The sequence below is a fragment of the Sminthopsis crassicaudata genome, chromosome 3 (assembly GCF_048593235.1).
Source record: "Sminthopsis crassicaudata isolate SCR6 chromosome 3, ASM4859323v1, whole genome shotgun sequence".
NCBI classification, from domain to species: Eukaryota; Metazoa; Chordata; class Mammalia; order Dasyuromorphia; family Dasyuridae; genus Sminthopsis; species Sminthopsis crassicaudata.
This window is the reverse complement of record NC_133619.1, coordinates 516,384,564-516,401,392: the sequence shown is the minus strand read 5'-3', so window position 1 is coordinate 516,401,392 and position 16,829 is coordinate 516,384,564. Positions and strand designations below refer to the sequence as shown.

Genomic DNA, 16,829 nt, shown 5'->3' with positions numbered 1-16,829 from the left:
CAAATAGGGGCTTTCAGGAGGCTAACTGATCTCTTTCTCCTTTTGTCTCCTTTCCTTCCCCTACTGTTATGGAAGATAGAAGAAAAGATTTGCTACTCATTCTAATTTCCTGTTACTTTTCATTAGCTAGCACCAGAGAATACTCAGATGGCCTTTGAGAAAGCTATTGAACATGGTGCCACAGGGCTGGAGACTGATGTCACCCTCAGGTAAGAAGGGAAAGCAGGACATTTTGTGTCACAGAGACTCCACCTTACCAATATAGACATGTCACCTCTTCTCCCCACTATGCAGGCACCAACTAGTTACACCTTCCACAAGAGCAAACTATCTTCCATTCCACAAAGAATTGTACCCCCCCAAAATCAGACATAAATACACAGTTTCCTTCAATGTAAGCAAGTTACTTAACCCTAAATATACATATACATGTACAAAACCATGTACAAATAAACCATGTGCAAAAATATTCATAATAGACTCACTCTTTCTGTACATTTTCTAGCATCCTTCTCCCACACCAAATAAACGCCTCCAGCACACTACATTTCCACACAAACACACAACACAACAACAATATACAACTTCTCTATGTGTAGTTGTGATGGCCCAGATTGATCATAGACCCATCCCTTCAGCATCACCTTTTTTCTACGTCCATAGACAGCTTAGATCATGGCTTGACATATATCCAGAGAGAACACATATCCTCAGGCACATATAGAAAGACAGGAACTAATGTTAAGAGTCTTTGATAAGAGCAAGAGAAAGGTGGAGAAAATTGGGTTGTACATGGATGGTGGCAGTGGGATGGACCCTGCAGAAGGGAGAGGGGGACACAGAGAGTTAGAGACTAGAACCATGAATTCAAGGTCAACTTATTTCATAATTTTGCATGTCTTGCCAAGTATGACAATAGCAACTATCAGCAGACCCATGCTGGCCCTTTTAATAAGGTCAGCTAGTTTCATCTTCTGTCTACTACATTCTAATGATGAAAGCTTTCTCCACCCCACACCACTCCACCCCCAACTCATGCTTAACCAACTATCTGAGACCACATAGCATCAAAGTTGGGGACCATAATTCATTCCAATAAACATATACTCATAACCCAACAGCTACATGGAGACTCCTATATAGTTCTAGGGTCCACCACTATTTTGACATATAACAAAATATAGTCAAGCTCTTTATAATAGCAGAGACCTGTCAGCCCAGGCAGTAAGCATTTGAACAGAGAGAAGACTTCAGACTAACTGGGCATATTACATTAAGTACAACCTCAAGATAACTGGAATATAAATGTCAGAGCTTTTCAGGTGCTGATGGTGTTCTAAAATGGGCTACATTATTGTAGGGGAGCCAGAGAATATGGAAGCATTTCTTGGGGTGAATGAGAATTCAGGGTAGCTCTGGCTTGTGTGAATCTTGAGTTCTTTTGATTTTTAAAAATAAGTTTTATTGGTATCATTTGCTTTTTTTACATCACCATAATTTCCTCTCACTATTCTTCCCCTTCTGTTTCCTAGAGTCACCTCATATAACAAATGATATTTTTAAGCTAAAAAGAAAGTTTTTAAAAATTAGTAAAATTGATCATTATACCAAAATGTTTTAAAATATGTGTGCTATATATTGTAGTTTATTTATATGGACCAGGGAGTTAATTTTGTTATATTTCAAAACAGTGTTGGACCCTAGAAAGATTATATAGGGGTCTCCATGTAGCTATTGGGTTATGAGTATATGTTTGTTGGAATGAATTATGGTCCTGAACTTTGATGCTATGTGGTCTCAGATTATTGGTTAAGCATGAGTTGGGGGTGGGGTGGCATGGAGAGAGCTTCCATCATTAGAATGTAGTAGCCAGAAGATGAAACTAGCTAACCCTTCCAATTATCCTCCTTTGGAAAATGCCAGTCAAGTAAATGCCCCTTCCTTGCCCTCTGTCTGTCCACAGTTATGATGGTGTTCCTTTCCTCATGCATGACCCCACCCTGAGGAGAACAACCAATATCCATGAGATCTTGCCGGATTTCTCTGACATGCCCGCCGCTATGTTCACTTGGCAAACCCTGGAAACCCTGAACTCAGGCCAATGGTTCCTCAAGGTAACAGGACCCAGGTCAGAACTAGCCAAGCTGGAATGATATATAAACCACACTAATTGGGTCCTCATATTGTCAAAATTACAGTATTTTAGAGTTCTAAGGGACCTTAGCAACTATTTAACCTTGACCCATTTCCAAAAAGGGATGCCCACTATAACCTACCCAACAAGTGAGTGTCCTGCCTCTGCCCTTAAAGTTCATGCTCATTTGGGTAAGTCACCATTAATGTGACTGTTGGCAGGAGAAGAGAAAAAATAAAATCATAGACTTGGAAAGGGAACATAAAGTTCATTTATTTTGTCCTAACTCCTTATTTTATGAATAAACAGATCAAGCAGGAATAAAACTAGTTAATCAGATCTGGAAAGATTTTAGGGAGTGAACTGAGATTCCTTTCTCAAACAAATACTCCTAAAATCTTCATCCAGTTCAAAGGAATACTTTAGGTCAACTTCTATTTCAAACCACAATCCATGATCCCCCTGCTGATGCTTCTTTTAACCAGAACCACACCATAGTACACATCATCTCAAAGGAAAGGCATCCAATTGAACACAATATTAAGGTAAATAAGGAGGAAATTCCTCTCTGACCTCTTCAAATGACATAGTATTTTTTTAAAAATAGTTTTTATTTACCAGATATATGCATGGGTAATTTTACAACATTGCCAATTGCCAAACCTTTTGTTCTAATTTTTCCCCTCCTCCCCCCTCAAGATGGCAGTTGACCAATACATGTTAAATATGTTAGAGTATAAATTAAATACAATATATGTATATATGACATAGTATTTGTAAAGCACTTAGCCCAATGCTTGACACATAGTAGGTATTTAATGTTTATGCTCCCATCCACCCTGCCTCTTTCCTTTCCCCTCTATTATAAAATGCAAGAGTGCACCCTCCCAAACATGCAACATTTTTAGTGAGAAACAAAACATGTAAATCTTGGATAACTCATGCTCTTAGGGCCTAACACAGAGGCCTCGTCAAACAGATTCATTAGTCCATGCTTCCTTCAATTAAGGTTGAACAAAACAAGTTAGAACAAATTAATAGACTTAAGATACGGATTTAAACATGCAGTTTGTATAACTACATACTTTCAAAACTACAGGATTATATCTTAAAGATGTTACAAGGGATTGATTTCTTTGATCAGAAATTTGGAGAAGTTATTGCAGTATGGGCTGGAACATTTTGTTTGTTGATTTTTTACTTGTGTTCCTTTGGTAAATGTGTAATCTTGGGTTGTCTCTATGTTTTGCCTGTATTGAGATGTTTTATTTCAAAATTACTTCTTCTCTTTTTTTCCAGATTGTCTTTCTCTTATGTGTATTTGTACTCCCAGTAAGTTTTTCATTTATTTTTTGAGGGAGACTTGCTATCCTGAATTAACATTTTTTTACTCTAATTATTTCTGCTGTGCACACCTTAAATTATACATTCATAGTTTTTATTTCTTTTCTAAATCAGTCAGGAACATTTTGTTGTTGCATACTCTTTAGAATCCACAGGTCTTAAGACTCATAAAGTGTTAATTCATGTTTCTTTGTCTTGTGATATTTTTTAAAAAATAGTAATAGCTTTTTATATTTCAAAGTACATGCAAAGATAGTTTTCAACATTCACCTTTGCAAAACCTTGTGTTCCAAATTTTTCTCCTTCCCTCCTTCCCTCCCCCCTTCCATAGACAGCAAATAATCTAATAGAAGTTAAATATGTGCAATTCTTCTAAAATTTCCACATTTATTATGCTATAGAAGAAAAATCATATCAAAAGGAGAAAAAAATGAAAAAGAAAAAAATAAGTAAGCAAACAATAACAAAAAGGTGAAAAAATTATGTTGTGATACTCATTGTCTCTTTCTGGATGCAGATGACTCCATAACAAGTCTACTGGAATTGGCCTGAATCACACCTCATTGGTGAAAAGAGCCAAGTCTAGCAAAGTTCATCATCACATAAGCATTGTTATGTACAGTGTTCTCCTGGTTCTACTCATTTTACTTATCATTAATTCATATAATTCTCTCCAGGCCCTCCTGAAATCAACTTGCTGATAATTTCTTATAGAACAATAACATTTCATTACATTAATCAGTCATTTCCCAAATTATAGACATCCATTCAGTTTCCATTTCCTTGCCACTATAAAAAGAGCTGCTACAAACATTATTGTACATACGGGTTTTTTTGGCCTCAGACACTTAGTACTTCCTAGCTGTGTGGCCCTAGACAAGTCACTTAATCCCAATTGCCTCAGCAAAACAATACAAAAAAAGTTTTTTTTTTCCTTTATTATGATCTCTTTGGAATACAGATCCAAATAGAGACTAGATTAAAGGCTATGGACAGTTTGATAGCCTTTGGTCATTGTTCCAATTTGTTTTCCAGAATGGTTGGGTGAGTTCACAACTCTACCAGCAATGTATTAGTCCCAGTTTTCCTACATTCCCTCCAACATTTATCATTATCTTTTCCTATATCTTAGCCAATCTGAGAAGTGTGAAGTGGTGCCTCAGAGTTACCTTTATCAGAAATCTTGAATGCAAAAAAATTTTTTCTCAATTTTCTACTTCCCTTCTAATTGTGGCTGCATTTGTTTTGTTTATACAAAAAATTTTTAACATAATCAAAATTATCCATTTTGAATTTGGCCATAAATTCCTTCCTTCTCCATATATGAGAGGTAAAATAGTCACTTGTTCTCCTAATTTGTTTATAATATCACCCTTTATGTCTAAATCATGAATCCATTTCAACTTTATCTTGGTCTAGGGTGTTAGGTGTTGGTTAATTCCTAGTTTCTGCCATATTGTCTTCCAATCCCAGAAGCTGGAGTTTTTGGGTTTATCAAACTTTAGATTACTATAGCTCATTGACTATTGTGTCTTGTGAACTTAACCCATTCCATGGGTTCACTCCTTTGTTTCTTAGCCAGTACCAAATGGTTTTGATCACCCCTGCTTTATAATTTTAGGTCTGGTACTAGGCCACCTTCATTTGCATATGTTTCATTAATTCCCTTGAAATTCTTAACCTTTGTTCTTCCAGATGAATTTTAGCAGTTTGATTGGTATGGCGTTGAATAAATAGGTTAATTTAGGTAGAATTGTCATTTTTATTATATTAGCTTGGCTTATCCATAAGCACTTCAGTTGTTTAGATTTAACTGTATTTGCATGAAAACTGTTTTGTTATTGTGTTCATATAATTTTTGGTTTTGTCTTGCCAGGTAAACTCCCAAATATTTTATCAACAGCTATTTTAAATGGAATTTCTCTTTCTATGTCTTGCTGCAGACTTTGTTGATAACATATAGAAATGCCATTGATTTATATGTATTCATTTAGTAATCTAAAATTTTGTTTAAGTTGTTTCTAGTAGTTTTGTAGTTGATCCTCTAGGATTATCTAAGTATGCCATCATATCATCTGCAAAGAACAATTTTGTTTCTTCATTACCCACTAATCAATTTCTTCAATTTCTTCTCTTATTGATGAAGATAACATTTCTAATACAATATTGAATAATAATAGTGATAGTGAGCAACCTTATTTCATCTCTGATCTTATTGGGAATGCTTTTAGTTTATCCCCATTACATATGATACTTGCTGATGCTACTTATTTTAAAGAAAACTCCATTCCTATGCTCTCTAGTGTTTTAATAATAGGTATTGTACTTTGGCAAATGCTTTTTCTGCAGCTACTGATATATGATTTTTGTTAGTTTGGGTATTGATATAATCAATTATGCTAATAATTTTTCTGATTTTGAACCAGCCCTGAATTTCTGATATAAATCCAATTTGGTCATAATGTAATATCCTGGTGATTAATTGCTGTAGTTTTGTAGTATTTCTTCAGAGACATCTGTATATTTTTACTTGATCAGTAGGCCATATTCTCTTTTGTTATTGATATATTCCTGTTGTTTTATCTGCTTATGCCTAAGGTCTCACTGAGTTTTCTTTTTAAAAAATTTGGCAATATTATTATTTTTTCCTTAATGGTTCTCCATTGCTCACTACTTTTGATTATGGTTTTCCTGGGGACTGAACCTCAAATCCATTTAGGCCCCCTCCTTTACTGGGAGGTTTGTGATTTCATCAGGACAGATTTGACTCTAGCTGAATGCTGAACTCTTCCTTCAGACTTAATAGGGTCCCACCTAGTCACATACATGTCCTTATGTTTCTCAGTTCTTTGGCTGAGCTCTTTCAATAGTCATCAAATAACCTCTTTGCTTAACCCCCCTTTTTTTTTTGAGGAAATTTTTCATTGCTTTTCCATCGAAAACAATGCTACCTTATGATTTTGACTACATAATTTTGAACTTGTTAAAAATGGGACCTTCCATGGTTGTGGTTTTTAGAGTGATTCTTAAAAATCTACAAATTAGTGCCATATTTTGTTAAGACTTTTTCTGTATTTATGTTATCATTTTTTCTTGTATTATATTTTCCTACTTTCAGACTTATCACTGTATCCTTGGTATAAAAATCCATCTTATTCATTATAAATAATGTTGTGGTAGATTAATGCATTCTCTTTCTTAATCTAATTTAATTTTTTTACATTGCTGATCATTAATGAAATTACTTTGTAATAATCTTTCCCCTCCATTATATTGCATTAGTTTGAATTAAAGGGAATTTTCCACAATGTACATTTTAGTTGTTGAAATTTTTGTAGCCTAATGCATTGTTGGTGGAGTTGTGAAAGAATCCAGCCATTCTGGAGAGCAATTTGGAACTATGCCCAAAAAGTTATCAAACTGTGCATACCCTTTGATCCAGCTACTACTGGCTTATATCCTAAAGAAATACTAAAAAGGGGAAAGGGACCTGTATATGCCAAAATGTTTGTGGCAGCTCTTTTCGTAGTGGCTAGAAACTGGAAAATGAATGGATGTCCATCAATTGGAGAATGGTTGGGTAAATTATTGTATATGAATGTTATGGAATATTATTGCTCTGTAAGAAATGACCAGCAGGATAAATACAGAAAGATTTGGAGAGACTTACATGAACTGATGCTGAGTGAAATGAGCAGAACCAGAAGATCACTATACACTTCAACAACAATACTGTATGAAGATATATTCTTATGGAAGTGGATATCTTCAACATAAAGAAGATCCAACTCACTTCCAGTTGATCAATGATGGACAGAAACAACTACACCCAGAGAAGGAACACTGGGAATTGAATGTAAACTATTAGCATTACTGTCTTTCTACCCAGGTTACTTTTACCTTTGGAATCTAATTCTTAACGTGCAACAAGAAAATTGGATTTACACACATATATGGACCTAAGTTATACTGTAACACATGTAATATGTATGGGATTGCCTGTCATCTAGGGGAGGGATTAGAGGGAAAGAGGGGAAAATTTGGGAAAATACAAGGGATAATGTTATAAAAAAAAATTACTCATGCATATGTACTGTCAAAATTTTTTTTATAATTATAAAATTAATAAAAAAAGAAATTTTTGTAGTAGCAAACATATTACTATTTGAGTATTTGATAGAATTCGCTTGTAAATTAATTTGGAATAGAACTTTTCCTTTTGATGATGAATTTACTTGCTTTCCCTTTCTAAGATTTTATTTTTTATAATCTAATTCTTATTTTCGATAAGTTTTCTGGTCTTTAATTAGAGATAGTTTTGGGATTTAGATTTTTTTTTTGTTTCCTTTTTGTTCAATGTAAATTCAACTTATTCATTTTTTTATGTTTGATAATTCATTTTTCTTTTTTAGTTATTTAATAGTTTATTGATTTTATTGGTCTCTTAAAAACCACTCTTAAATTATTTATCATTTCAATCTTTTTTTTCCATCTTATGTAATTTTCAATTTCTTCTTCTGTACTTGTTTAACTTTTGACAATTTGTTTTCTGGTTACTGAAATTTCATGCTTAGTTCTTCAATCTTGAATGGGCAAAGGTTTCAGAGGCAGAGTTAGGCTCAGTATAGTTTAAAACTTTCTAATGCATTGTCCAAATATGGAATGGGCTTACTTTTGACTGGCAGTAGAACAATAACTGGAAGTTTTAGAGAGGAGTTTGGAGAAACACTTCTCAGATAATTTGTAGTATTGAGGATTCCTACTTAGGCATGAATTGGACTAGATAACCCATAAACTCTCTTCCAATCCTGATTGTGTGATTTTGTAAGGAACATAAGAGCAGAAAGATTATTTAAGGAGATTTATTCTACTTAGTATGTGAGTGACACATAGCATGGGAAGATAGGAAATATTTGTCCTCACCATTATGTTTGTCTACACCAATATATTTATTGCCATCATCCCTTTATTTTAGGCTAAACCATATAGATACATGGAACCACTGACAAAAGAAGAAGAAAAGATGGCAAAAAATCAGTCAATTATGAAGCTAAGCAATTTCTTGAGGCTTGCAAACAAAAAAAATAAATTGGTGATATTTGATCTCTACCGGCCCCCAAGGAAACATCCTTACAGAGATACATGGATCATGAAAGTGTTAGAAGTGATGATGAATGAAGTTGGGATTAAAAGCCATCTGGTAGGTCAATTAATCAACATTTTTTAAAGCACCACACTGTGCCACACATAGTGGGTTAATACATAGTGCCACACACTGTGGTTTAGAAGGAGGGGTAAGGGAGAAAGAAGAAGGGGATATTTAGCAGGTAATTTTAATGTCCAATAATTTCTTTCACTTTCTGAAGACTTGAATATACATGAAGGTCGGGCAGCTGAGGAACTCCTAATGTGCTGTGGAAAAGGTATTATAGTTGGTATTGGAAGACCTAGATTTAATTCTACTTCTGCCACTTACCGCCTTATAACTTGGGGAATCACTTAATATATATTAATTAGATCTCAGTTTTTGTCATCTGGAAAAAAGGGGTAATAATACTTTGTGGGGATTTGTAAATTATAGAGTGTTAACTAATCCATGCATGCTAATTTTTTAAGTGGGTTCTTCCTAATAGGAATATTCATTTGTAAATGTGCTAGCCTTGAAATGGTAATATTAGCCAAGTTTTACTTGGAACCAAGTGAAACATCCACCTTCTTTTAAGAGAAGCATAACTATTCTAGATGTAGCTGTTTCTTTGCCATTTGCCTATTTTATGCTCATTGAGTTCCACTACTCGAACCAAACTTTTAAGATTTATAGTTACAAAGGACCTTAGACACTATGTCTTCTGACTCTATTTTATAAATGGGGAAAACAGTACCACAGTGGGGAATGGCCTGTTCAAGATCACAGGGTAACTAAGTAGCCCAAGACTGATCTCTCATGAAGATATTGGGTGGTATCAACTAATCTCCAGCTTCAGTGATAACCCTCGCTCAGTTGGGACTAGGTTCATGGTATTGTCCAACTGAAAAAATAATATTCTTGGAGTACTCCATTTTGAAAAAACTTCAAGGAGGGTTTCTGGAAGAGCTTACCTGATGAATATTTGTTGGGATGTCATTTTCTTTTTTTAATGCTGTTAGCTTTATAAGGATGGAGCCAGTTTCCAAATGAACTTGGGGGAGGTTTGATTCAGTCAAGAAAAAGGAAGACTTGGGGACAGTGAGTGCAAGAGAAGAGAAATTAAATTTGTACTTCTTAGCCTTTGAAGGCATAACTAGAAGCATCTGATAAAAAACTGGAGAGGTGACAGATTTGGACTTGATGTAAGGAGAAAATTTCCTAACAAAAATGGCTGAAAATAGAATTTACTGGATACTTTAAGTACAAGTGATTGGCATTACAGAGGGGATTCTTCTTTAGACATTGGTTAAATTGGATGTTCTCTGAAGTCCATTCTGACTCTTTGAGGCTGTTTTAGGGACTCTTATTTCCTCTTTACCCCATCCCCTCTATTTGGTGTAGTAGAGAAAACTGCCTTTGATCCCTGGCTTTGCCAGTTACTGGTGTGCAGTGCCTTTTCTCTTATCTGGGCTGTAATTCCCTTATCAAGGAAAAAGAAGTTTTAAATTAGACCCTTCTAAGGCCCTTTTCTAGGGCCTATGACTCTTGAAATTTCTCATCTTGATGAGGAGTAAACTGAGGTTCTAAACAGAGATGGGTCAGTTCCTTTTCTCTCTCTCCTTCCTTCCCCAAAGTAACCAAGGGTGGGGTTCGGCAGCAAAGGAATTTGCTACTTAAAGCTGTATGGAAACAAAGTCTTTATTGATAGTAAAGGGATAGACAGGCATTTGGCCTTCAGGAAAACCCAAACTGCCTGAAAGGGGGATGTCAGTTGATGGGCATTTGTCTGGTATACACCAAATGCAAAGATTTCATTTTTCAGCCTTCGTTATATACATACATGATGACTAGAGTCATCAAAACAATGTTTGCACAGAGATGTTATCAAGAGGTTCCGGAGATATTTGTCAATAATACAAAAATTCTCTATTGTTGTATCTCCTTCAGTCTCTCCCAAAAAAGGAATTTCCTGTTGGTATTTTTTATCTTAAGCTATCTCCTTTCCAAATCTCATCAATCTGTCAAATGAGAATACTAAGACTTGATTTATTTGGCATTTCTATGAGGATCAAATGTGCTAGTATTGGCCTTCTGAATCTGAATTAGAATGCCTTCTAATATACCCATGAGCATATCTTGCCAGTGATCTGAAAGCTGGTGGTCTCTCTGCTTTTTTATAGGTTCTTTGGTTACCAGGGCAGTTCAGGGCAGATGTTCAAATGATAGCTCCGGATTACATACAAGTACTGGGAAAGAAGTTGCCTCTTCCTGACCTTTTGAGAATGGGAATTAAAGGATTGAACCTTGCTTATAAGGACATGAACAGGAATGATATCAAGTAGGTGATTCTCCACAAAGGGATGGGGATATCACTCTCCCCTTCTACCCTAAACCTTTCTTATATCTTAGCATTCCTCTACACCAGAGGGTTTAATCTGGAGGTCCATGAACTTGAGTGTTTGTTTTTTTTTTTTTTTCATTATTAGCATAGTTGATGAGGTTGAAGATAGCAATATGTAGTTCAAAATAAACATGTGATGAATTCACAATGACCATTCTCTTTTCCAAAAGATTGATTTATTTAGGAGAAAGGGTTATAGACAAAACGAAGGGATACAATAGACACCAGGAATGGCAAATATGAAATACAGTTGGGAGAGCATATAGTTAGGAAGAAAAAAAATAGGCAGGTTCCCCTGGGGAACTCATAATCAGGAGAAAGGAAATACTCCATGTGGTGGGGAAAAAGCCATTGTCTGGCAGGTTAGACTTAACAAAGATAGTTTAAGTAAGAGAATGGTGCCATTAGAAAGAAGATACTATGAGGGTGAGAAAGAGAGTACCTCATAGTAGTAGGCTTAGTCCCTAAGAGAATTTAACAAAAATTTTCATCATAAGTAGATCTTTTATAGGGAAAATATAACCTCAGGGATTTCTCAGTTGCAAAATCTAGAACTCAAAAGGGAGAGTCGAGAGAGCTAGTCCACACTTGGAAAACCAGGTCTAAACCCTGCCTAAAGATATGCTAATCAATATCTCAAAAGGTTGTTTGAAGTTAGGGATAGCAACTATGGGAGCTGCTAAAGAGTTCCTTCATAATCTGGGAAAGGTAAATTCCCTTCAAGGTGGTCTCAAAGGTTGAGGGGAATGTTTATTAACTATAGACTCTTGACTTCACATTATTCTACAAAATCATAACTTAGCAATTCACCTCATAGTGATAATTGAATTTCACTATAATTTGTTTCCTTTATATTCATATATATTTTATTTTATTCATATTTTGTATATATTTTATTCTGAGGAATCCCTAAGCTTCAAATAGATTGCTAAAGGGCTCAATGGCACAAGACCTCTTAGCAGACCCTTTGTTCCAGTCAAGTTATTGTATTCTCACCTCCATTTCTCTATTTATGCAAGGATTTATTTCTTTTAATCCATCTTTCTTCATTGTATTTCCATTGATCCATCCCTCAATTTTCTTCAGAAAGCCTTCATTGATTAAATCCAATCAATCCTCTGAAATTCTGAGGCATCACTTTTCATTTATCTGTTAATTACTTTTGTGAACTTTTTGAGAAAAATGATTATTAATAGCCATTGACTTGGGAAGAGTCAGATTTCTCCCTTTTTCTTTTATTCTTATTTCAAGACCCAAGTCTAGAATTTGGCCCTCAAATCAAATTAAAAGTCAGAAAGCAGTCCTGAAGAATGAGCAAAGAATTAAAAAACAACAATAAAAGAATCTCACTATAAAAAATTATCATGACAGGGATCCTCAAGGCCCAAATGGAGGAAAGGAATAACTCCAAAACGGCCAAACACCAAGCCTTAAAGGAAAACATAGCTCGGGGGGAAAAAACAAAATTCTTGGAAAAGATGTAAAAAAATAACTTAAGTAAAATGAGAGTACAAGAGGAAATAATTGGAAAAGAAATGAGAGCTATGAAAAAAAAACCCAAAAAACTGGCAATGGAAGTAACATTGTTATAAAACCTCACCCAGCCAATAAACTCCATGAAAATTTAAATGGAATAAATAGAAGCCAATGACTCCATGAGACAAGAAATATTGAAGCAAAGTCAAAGGACTGAAATGTAAGGTATCTTCATAAGAAAAACAACTGACCTGAAAAACATCATATAGCAAGAAATCTTAAAATTGCTCAGATCTTTTAGAACCAGGGGGCAAATTAGAAATAGAAAGAAATAGAAAGACCAATGGGTCACCTTCTGAAAGAAACCCCAAAAATATAAGCTTCCAGGAACCAGGAACCGTAACCAAATCTAGATTCCACGTGAAAGAAAATATACCAAAAGCAGCCAGAAAGTAAGAATTCCACTATGGAGAAATCACATTCAGGATCATACACAATTAGCAACCACTGCTCAAGGAGCAAAGTGCTTAGCATTCACTTTTTCAGGAGGCAAAGCACATTTGAGCTTTCATGCAAGAATAAATTACCCAACAAAAGGGACCAAATGTTACCAGGGGAGAAATATATATTTAATGGAAAGAGGACTTTCAGGCATTCCTGATAAAGACCAGAGGTGCAGAGAAACTTGGAAGTTCAAACATAAGCATCGAGGGAAATATAAAATGGTAAACAAGAATAAACAGTCATAAAGTACAAAACAGATAAATAACTTACATTCAGTTAGGAGATGACAGAATACATGTATCCCTCTGAATGTCATCATCATCAGTCCTCAAAGAGAGAATCCAATTAGTCAAGGTCTGAAAGTATTTCTGTCATGTCCTGATGATCTTAAAAGAAGATTGTAAAGAGAAAAGATGATGAATACATTGGAGGTGGGGAGAATAGAGAAGGAAAAAGAAGGTTGGGAGTAATTATCTCATATAATCAAAGTGTGCAAGTGGACCTCTATACAAATTAGGTGGTAGCTTTTATAAATGTGCTAAAGGAAAAAAAAATTTAAAGGACCCCTCATCAATCCCTAGTTCATGATTCTTTTGGCAGTCATTTGGGAGAGGAATTCTGTCCACAGCAGTAAGTTCCAAAAAATTGAACCAAAATGTTATTAAAATTTGTACCAAAAAACCTCCACAAATAACTCCTGTAATGACTATCAGAGAATAATATAAACTAATGAGTTCAAGTGGGTCCAGGAGGTACTGTTTCAGGAAGAAATCTTAAAGAGTATGATCATGGCAGAATCAGAGTAATTAGCCAGCCAGCCAGCCCAATCTCTATAGCCATTCTCTAATTGCTGGACTTCTGTTGTGCTTTTAATTCTTTGTCCTTACCAAAAAAATAGTGTTGGAGTATTTGGGGCCTTTTTACTTATTAATTTCCTTATAGTATTTACATAGCAATTGTTCCAATTAACTGAATTGATTTTAATTGCTGACACTTAAACTGGGGTCTCCTTGAAAAGGAGGATTTCAGTAAATAAAATAAATAAAAAGAAATAATATTTAATAATGAAATATAATTTTATATAAATAAAAATAAAAAAGAAAGTGCTTTCTAAGCAACGAGGATAGTCTATGTATTTCAAGACTCAAAGATAAGAGGGGAAAGATGAGATTGGGAAACCAACCTATTTCAAACTACTTCCTTCAGAAAGCTCCTTTGTATCCTACCTTCTTAACTGTGATTTGTGATCTCATATGAGGTCATATGAGAATTAAGAAATTATGATTTATTCTGAACATGTTTGATGCGTATACCTATTTTATATGCTTACGTACCTAGGAATTTAGCTTATTTTCAAAATATATGCATAGTTTTCAACATTGACCTGCAAAACCTTGTATTCCAAATTTTTTCTCCCTCCCTTCGTAATCCAAAATATGTCAAATTTATGCAATTCTTCTCTACATATTTCCACAATTATCATGATGCACAAGAAAAATCAGATCAAAAAGGAAAAAAAATGAGAAAGAAAACAAAAAGTAGGCAAATAACACATGTAAAAATTTCTTGAGAATGAATTGCAAGTAGAAAAAGTTTAAGAACCCTTCTATATTATAAAAAGATCATGAATGGCAAGGAAGCTGCTTTTCTGCTTTTCTCTCCTTTTTAATTTCTTCTGTCTTACCAAATGCATTTTTTGCTTGGTGCTCTAAAGTTAGCAGATGTTATTAACTTGCTAAAGTGTGTGTGTGTGTGTGTGTGTGTGTGTGTGTGTGTGTGTGTATGTGTGTGTGTGTAGCTGGTGAGAATATTTTTTTGGCTAAAATCCCATCCATTATATTTCCAGCCCCTTTGTTCCTACTGAGTCTCCACTTTTTCTTTTACTTGGTGGATTTTTGGTAACACCAAAGTTCTTTTTGATCTCTCATTGATAGAAGGAACAGTCAGTCATTAGAGATTTTGTTTTCCCTCCAGAGAATATGAGAAACATGGCATCTTTACCAATATCTATGTCATCAATGAGCCCTGGCTATACTCCCTGGCTTGGTGTGCTGGGGTTCATTCAGTCACCACTAATACCATCCAAATACTGAAGAAGATTAAACGCCCATACTTCTTAATGGTAAGTTAGCTGTCTATATTGATCTTTCCTGGGGCAGTTAGATGGCCAATCTTCAATACTCACCAGCCTTGTGACCTGGACACATCCTTTAGCCTTATTTACATCAGTTTCCTCACATGTAAAAAGGACTTGGAGATGGAAATGGCAAACCACTCTACAATCTTTGCCAAGAAAAACCCAAGTGGGGCCTCAGATTTGGACACAATTGAAGAAAATTGATCTTCCCCACGGATCTGGTCTAGCAGATACTCCCATAACAGCATCATACACTTTTCAAGCTAGAAAAGACAACAGATTAAGTCTAAACCCTGTCTAAAACACATTAAGTCCTTCTATTTGTATACATCACTGTCTACTGAATGCATTTTGGGAATTTCCAAGTAAGAATTTTTTTTCATTTGGATTTTTTTTTTCCTGAGGCTGGGGTTAAGTGACTTGCCCAGGGTCACACAGCTAGGAAGTGTTAAGTGTCTGAGACCAGATTTGAACTCGGGTCCTCCTGAATTCAAGGCTGGTGCTCTATCCACTGTGCCACCTAGCTGCCCCCTCCAATTAAGAATTAAAAAAAAATATTGAATTGAAATCTACCGTTGTAGCTTCTATCTCATTCTGTTCTTTGGACCCAACAGAATAAGTCTCTTCTCTGTGAGTCAGTGTAGTGTTGTGAAAAAGCATCTTGGATTTGAAGTCAGAATCCTGGGTCTGCTCCATACTTCCCATGTGACTTTGGATAGTCATTTAGCTATTCATCACCATAGTTTCCTCAAATCAAGTGGATTAGACTTGATGACCATTAAGCTCCCTTCCAATCTAAATACAATTGATTCTGTGACCTCTTTAAACATTTGAAGTCAGTAGTAAAACTTAACAATTTTCTTCTCTGGACTAAATATCCTAGCTCCTCAAGTCCTCCTTTATGTGACAGTTTCCAAGCCTGTCCTCATCCTGGTCAGCCTCCACTCACTGAGTTCCAGCTTGCCAATACCTCTCCTAAAATGTGTCTAGAGCCGAATGAACAGAACAAAGGACAGATATGTGTTTTGTTTTGATTTTTTTGCAATCAGGGTTGAGTGACTTGCCAAGGGTCATGCAGATCATAAGTGCCAGAGGCCTTCTGACTCTGGTACTCCTACCTCCAGGGCTAGTGCTCTATCCACTGTGCCATCTAGCTGATCCCCATCCCATATATATATTCTTACAGCCTGAGACTGAATTAGCTTCTCTGACCACTATCCCTTCCTACTGATACAATGTGGAACTCCTCCACTCCCATCACAGGGCCCTGGTTCATTAGAGGCTTGGTATACTATCCAGTATAGGATCTGAGATTGTGCGCCAATGGGGGAATCTAGAAACTCTTTTCTCTATCCTTCTACCTTTACAAATTGTACCTACCTCTGTCTTGCTTTCTAGACACCGAATGAGTACATGAAGACGTGGATACTGCTGGACTTCATTTCTGCCTTCGTCATTACAATTGTATTTTTTTTCCACTGGTAATTATTTCTTAAGATTCCCAATTCTCTGACAAGAATTTCTGGAAACTTGTCCCCTGCCTATTCCAGCAGAAGCTAGAGACTTGGATTTGAACTCAGACTTCCAGGTGCCCCTAACAGCAGAGCCACTGCTAGAGGCCAGAGTCCATCCCTCTGATGGAGAAAAATGCACCCCCTTTTTTCTGATGCCTTGGAGTCGCTGCCTTCCTTACCATATTCAAGGT

At 35.6% G+C, this 16,829-nt stretch overlaps 1 protein-coding gene across 2 annotated transcripts in view; it reads left to right on the top strand.

The window, feature by feature from the left end:
- Positions 1–16,609, top strand: part of GDPD4 (glycerophosphodiester phosphodiesterase domain containing 4) — a 62,267-nt gene extending 45,658 nt beyond the window's left edge. For both annotated transcript variants that reach the window (XM_074304141.1, XM_074304140.1), the window contains 6 exons: positions 127–209; positions 1,964–2,114; positions 8,454–8,678; positions 10,787–10,944; positions 14,962–15,109; positions 16,523–16,609. In XM_074304141.1, the coding sequence (XP_074160242.1) occupies positions 127–209; positions 1,964–2,114; positions 8,454–8,678; positions 10,787–10,944; positions 14,962–15,109; positions 16,523–16,609 (852 nt within the window). The remainder of the gene's footprint in view (positions 1–126; positions 210–1,963; positions 2,115–8,453; positions 8,679–10,786; positions 10,945–14,961; positions 15,110–16,522) is intronic.
- Positions 16,610–16,829: the final 220 nt, after the last annotated feature.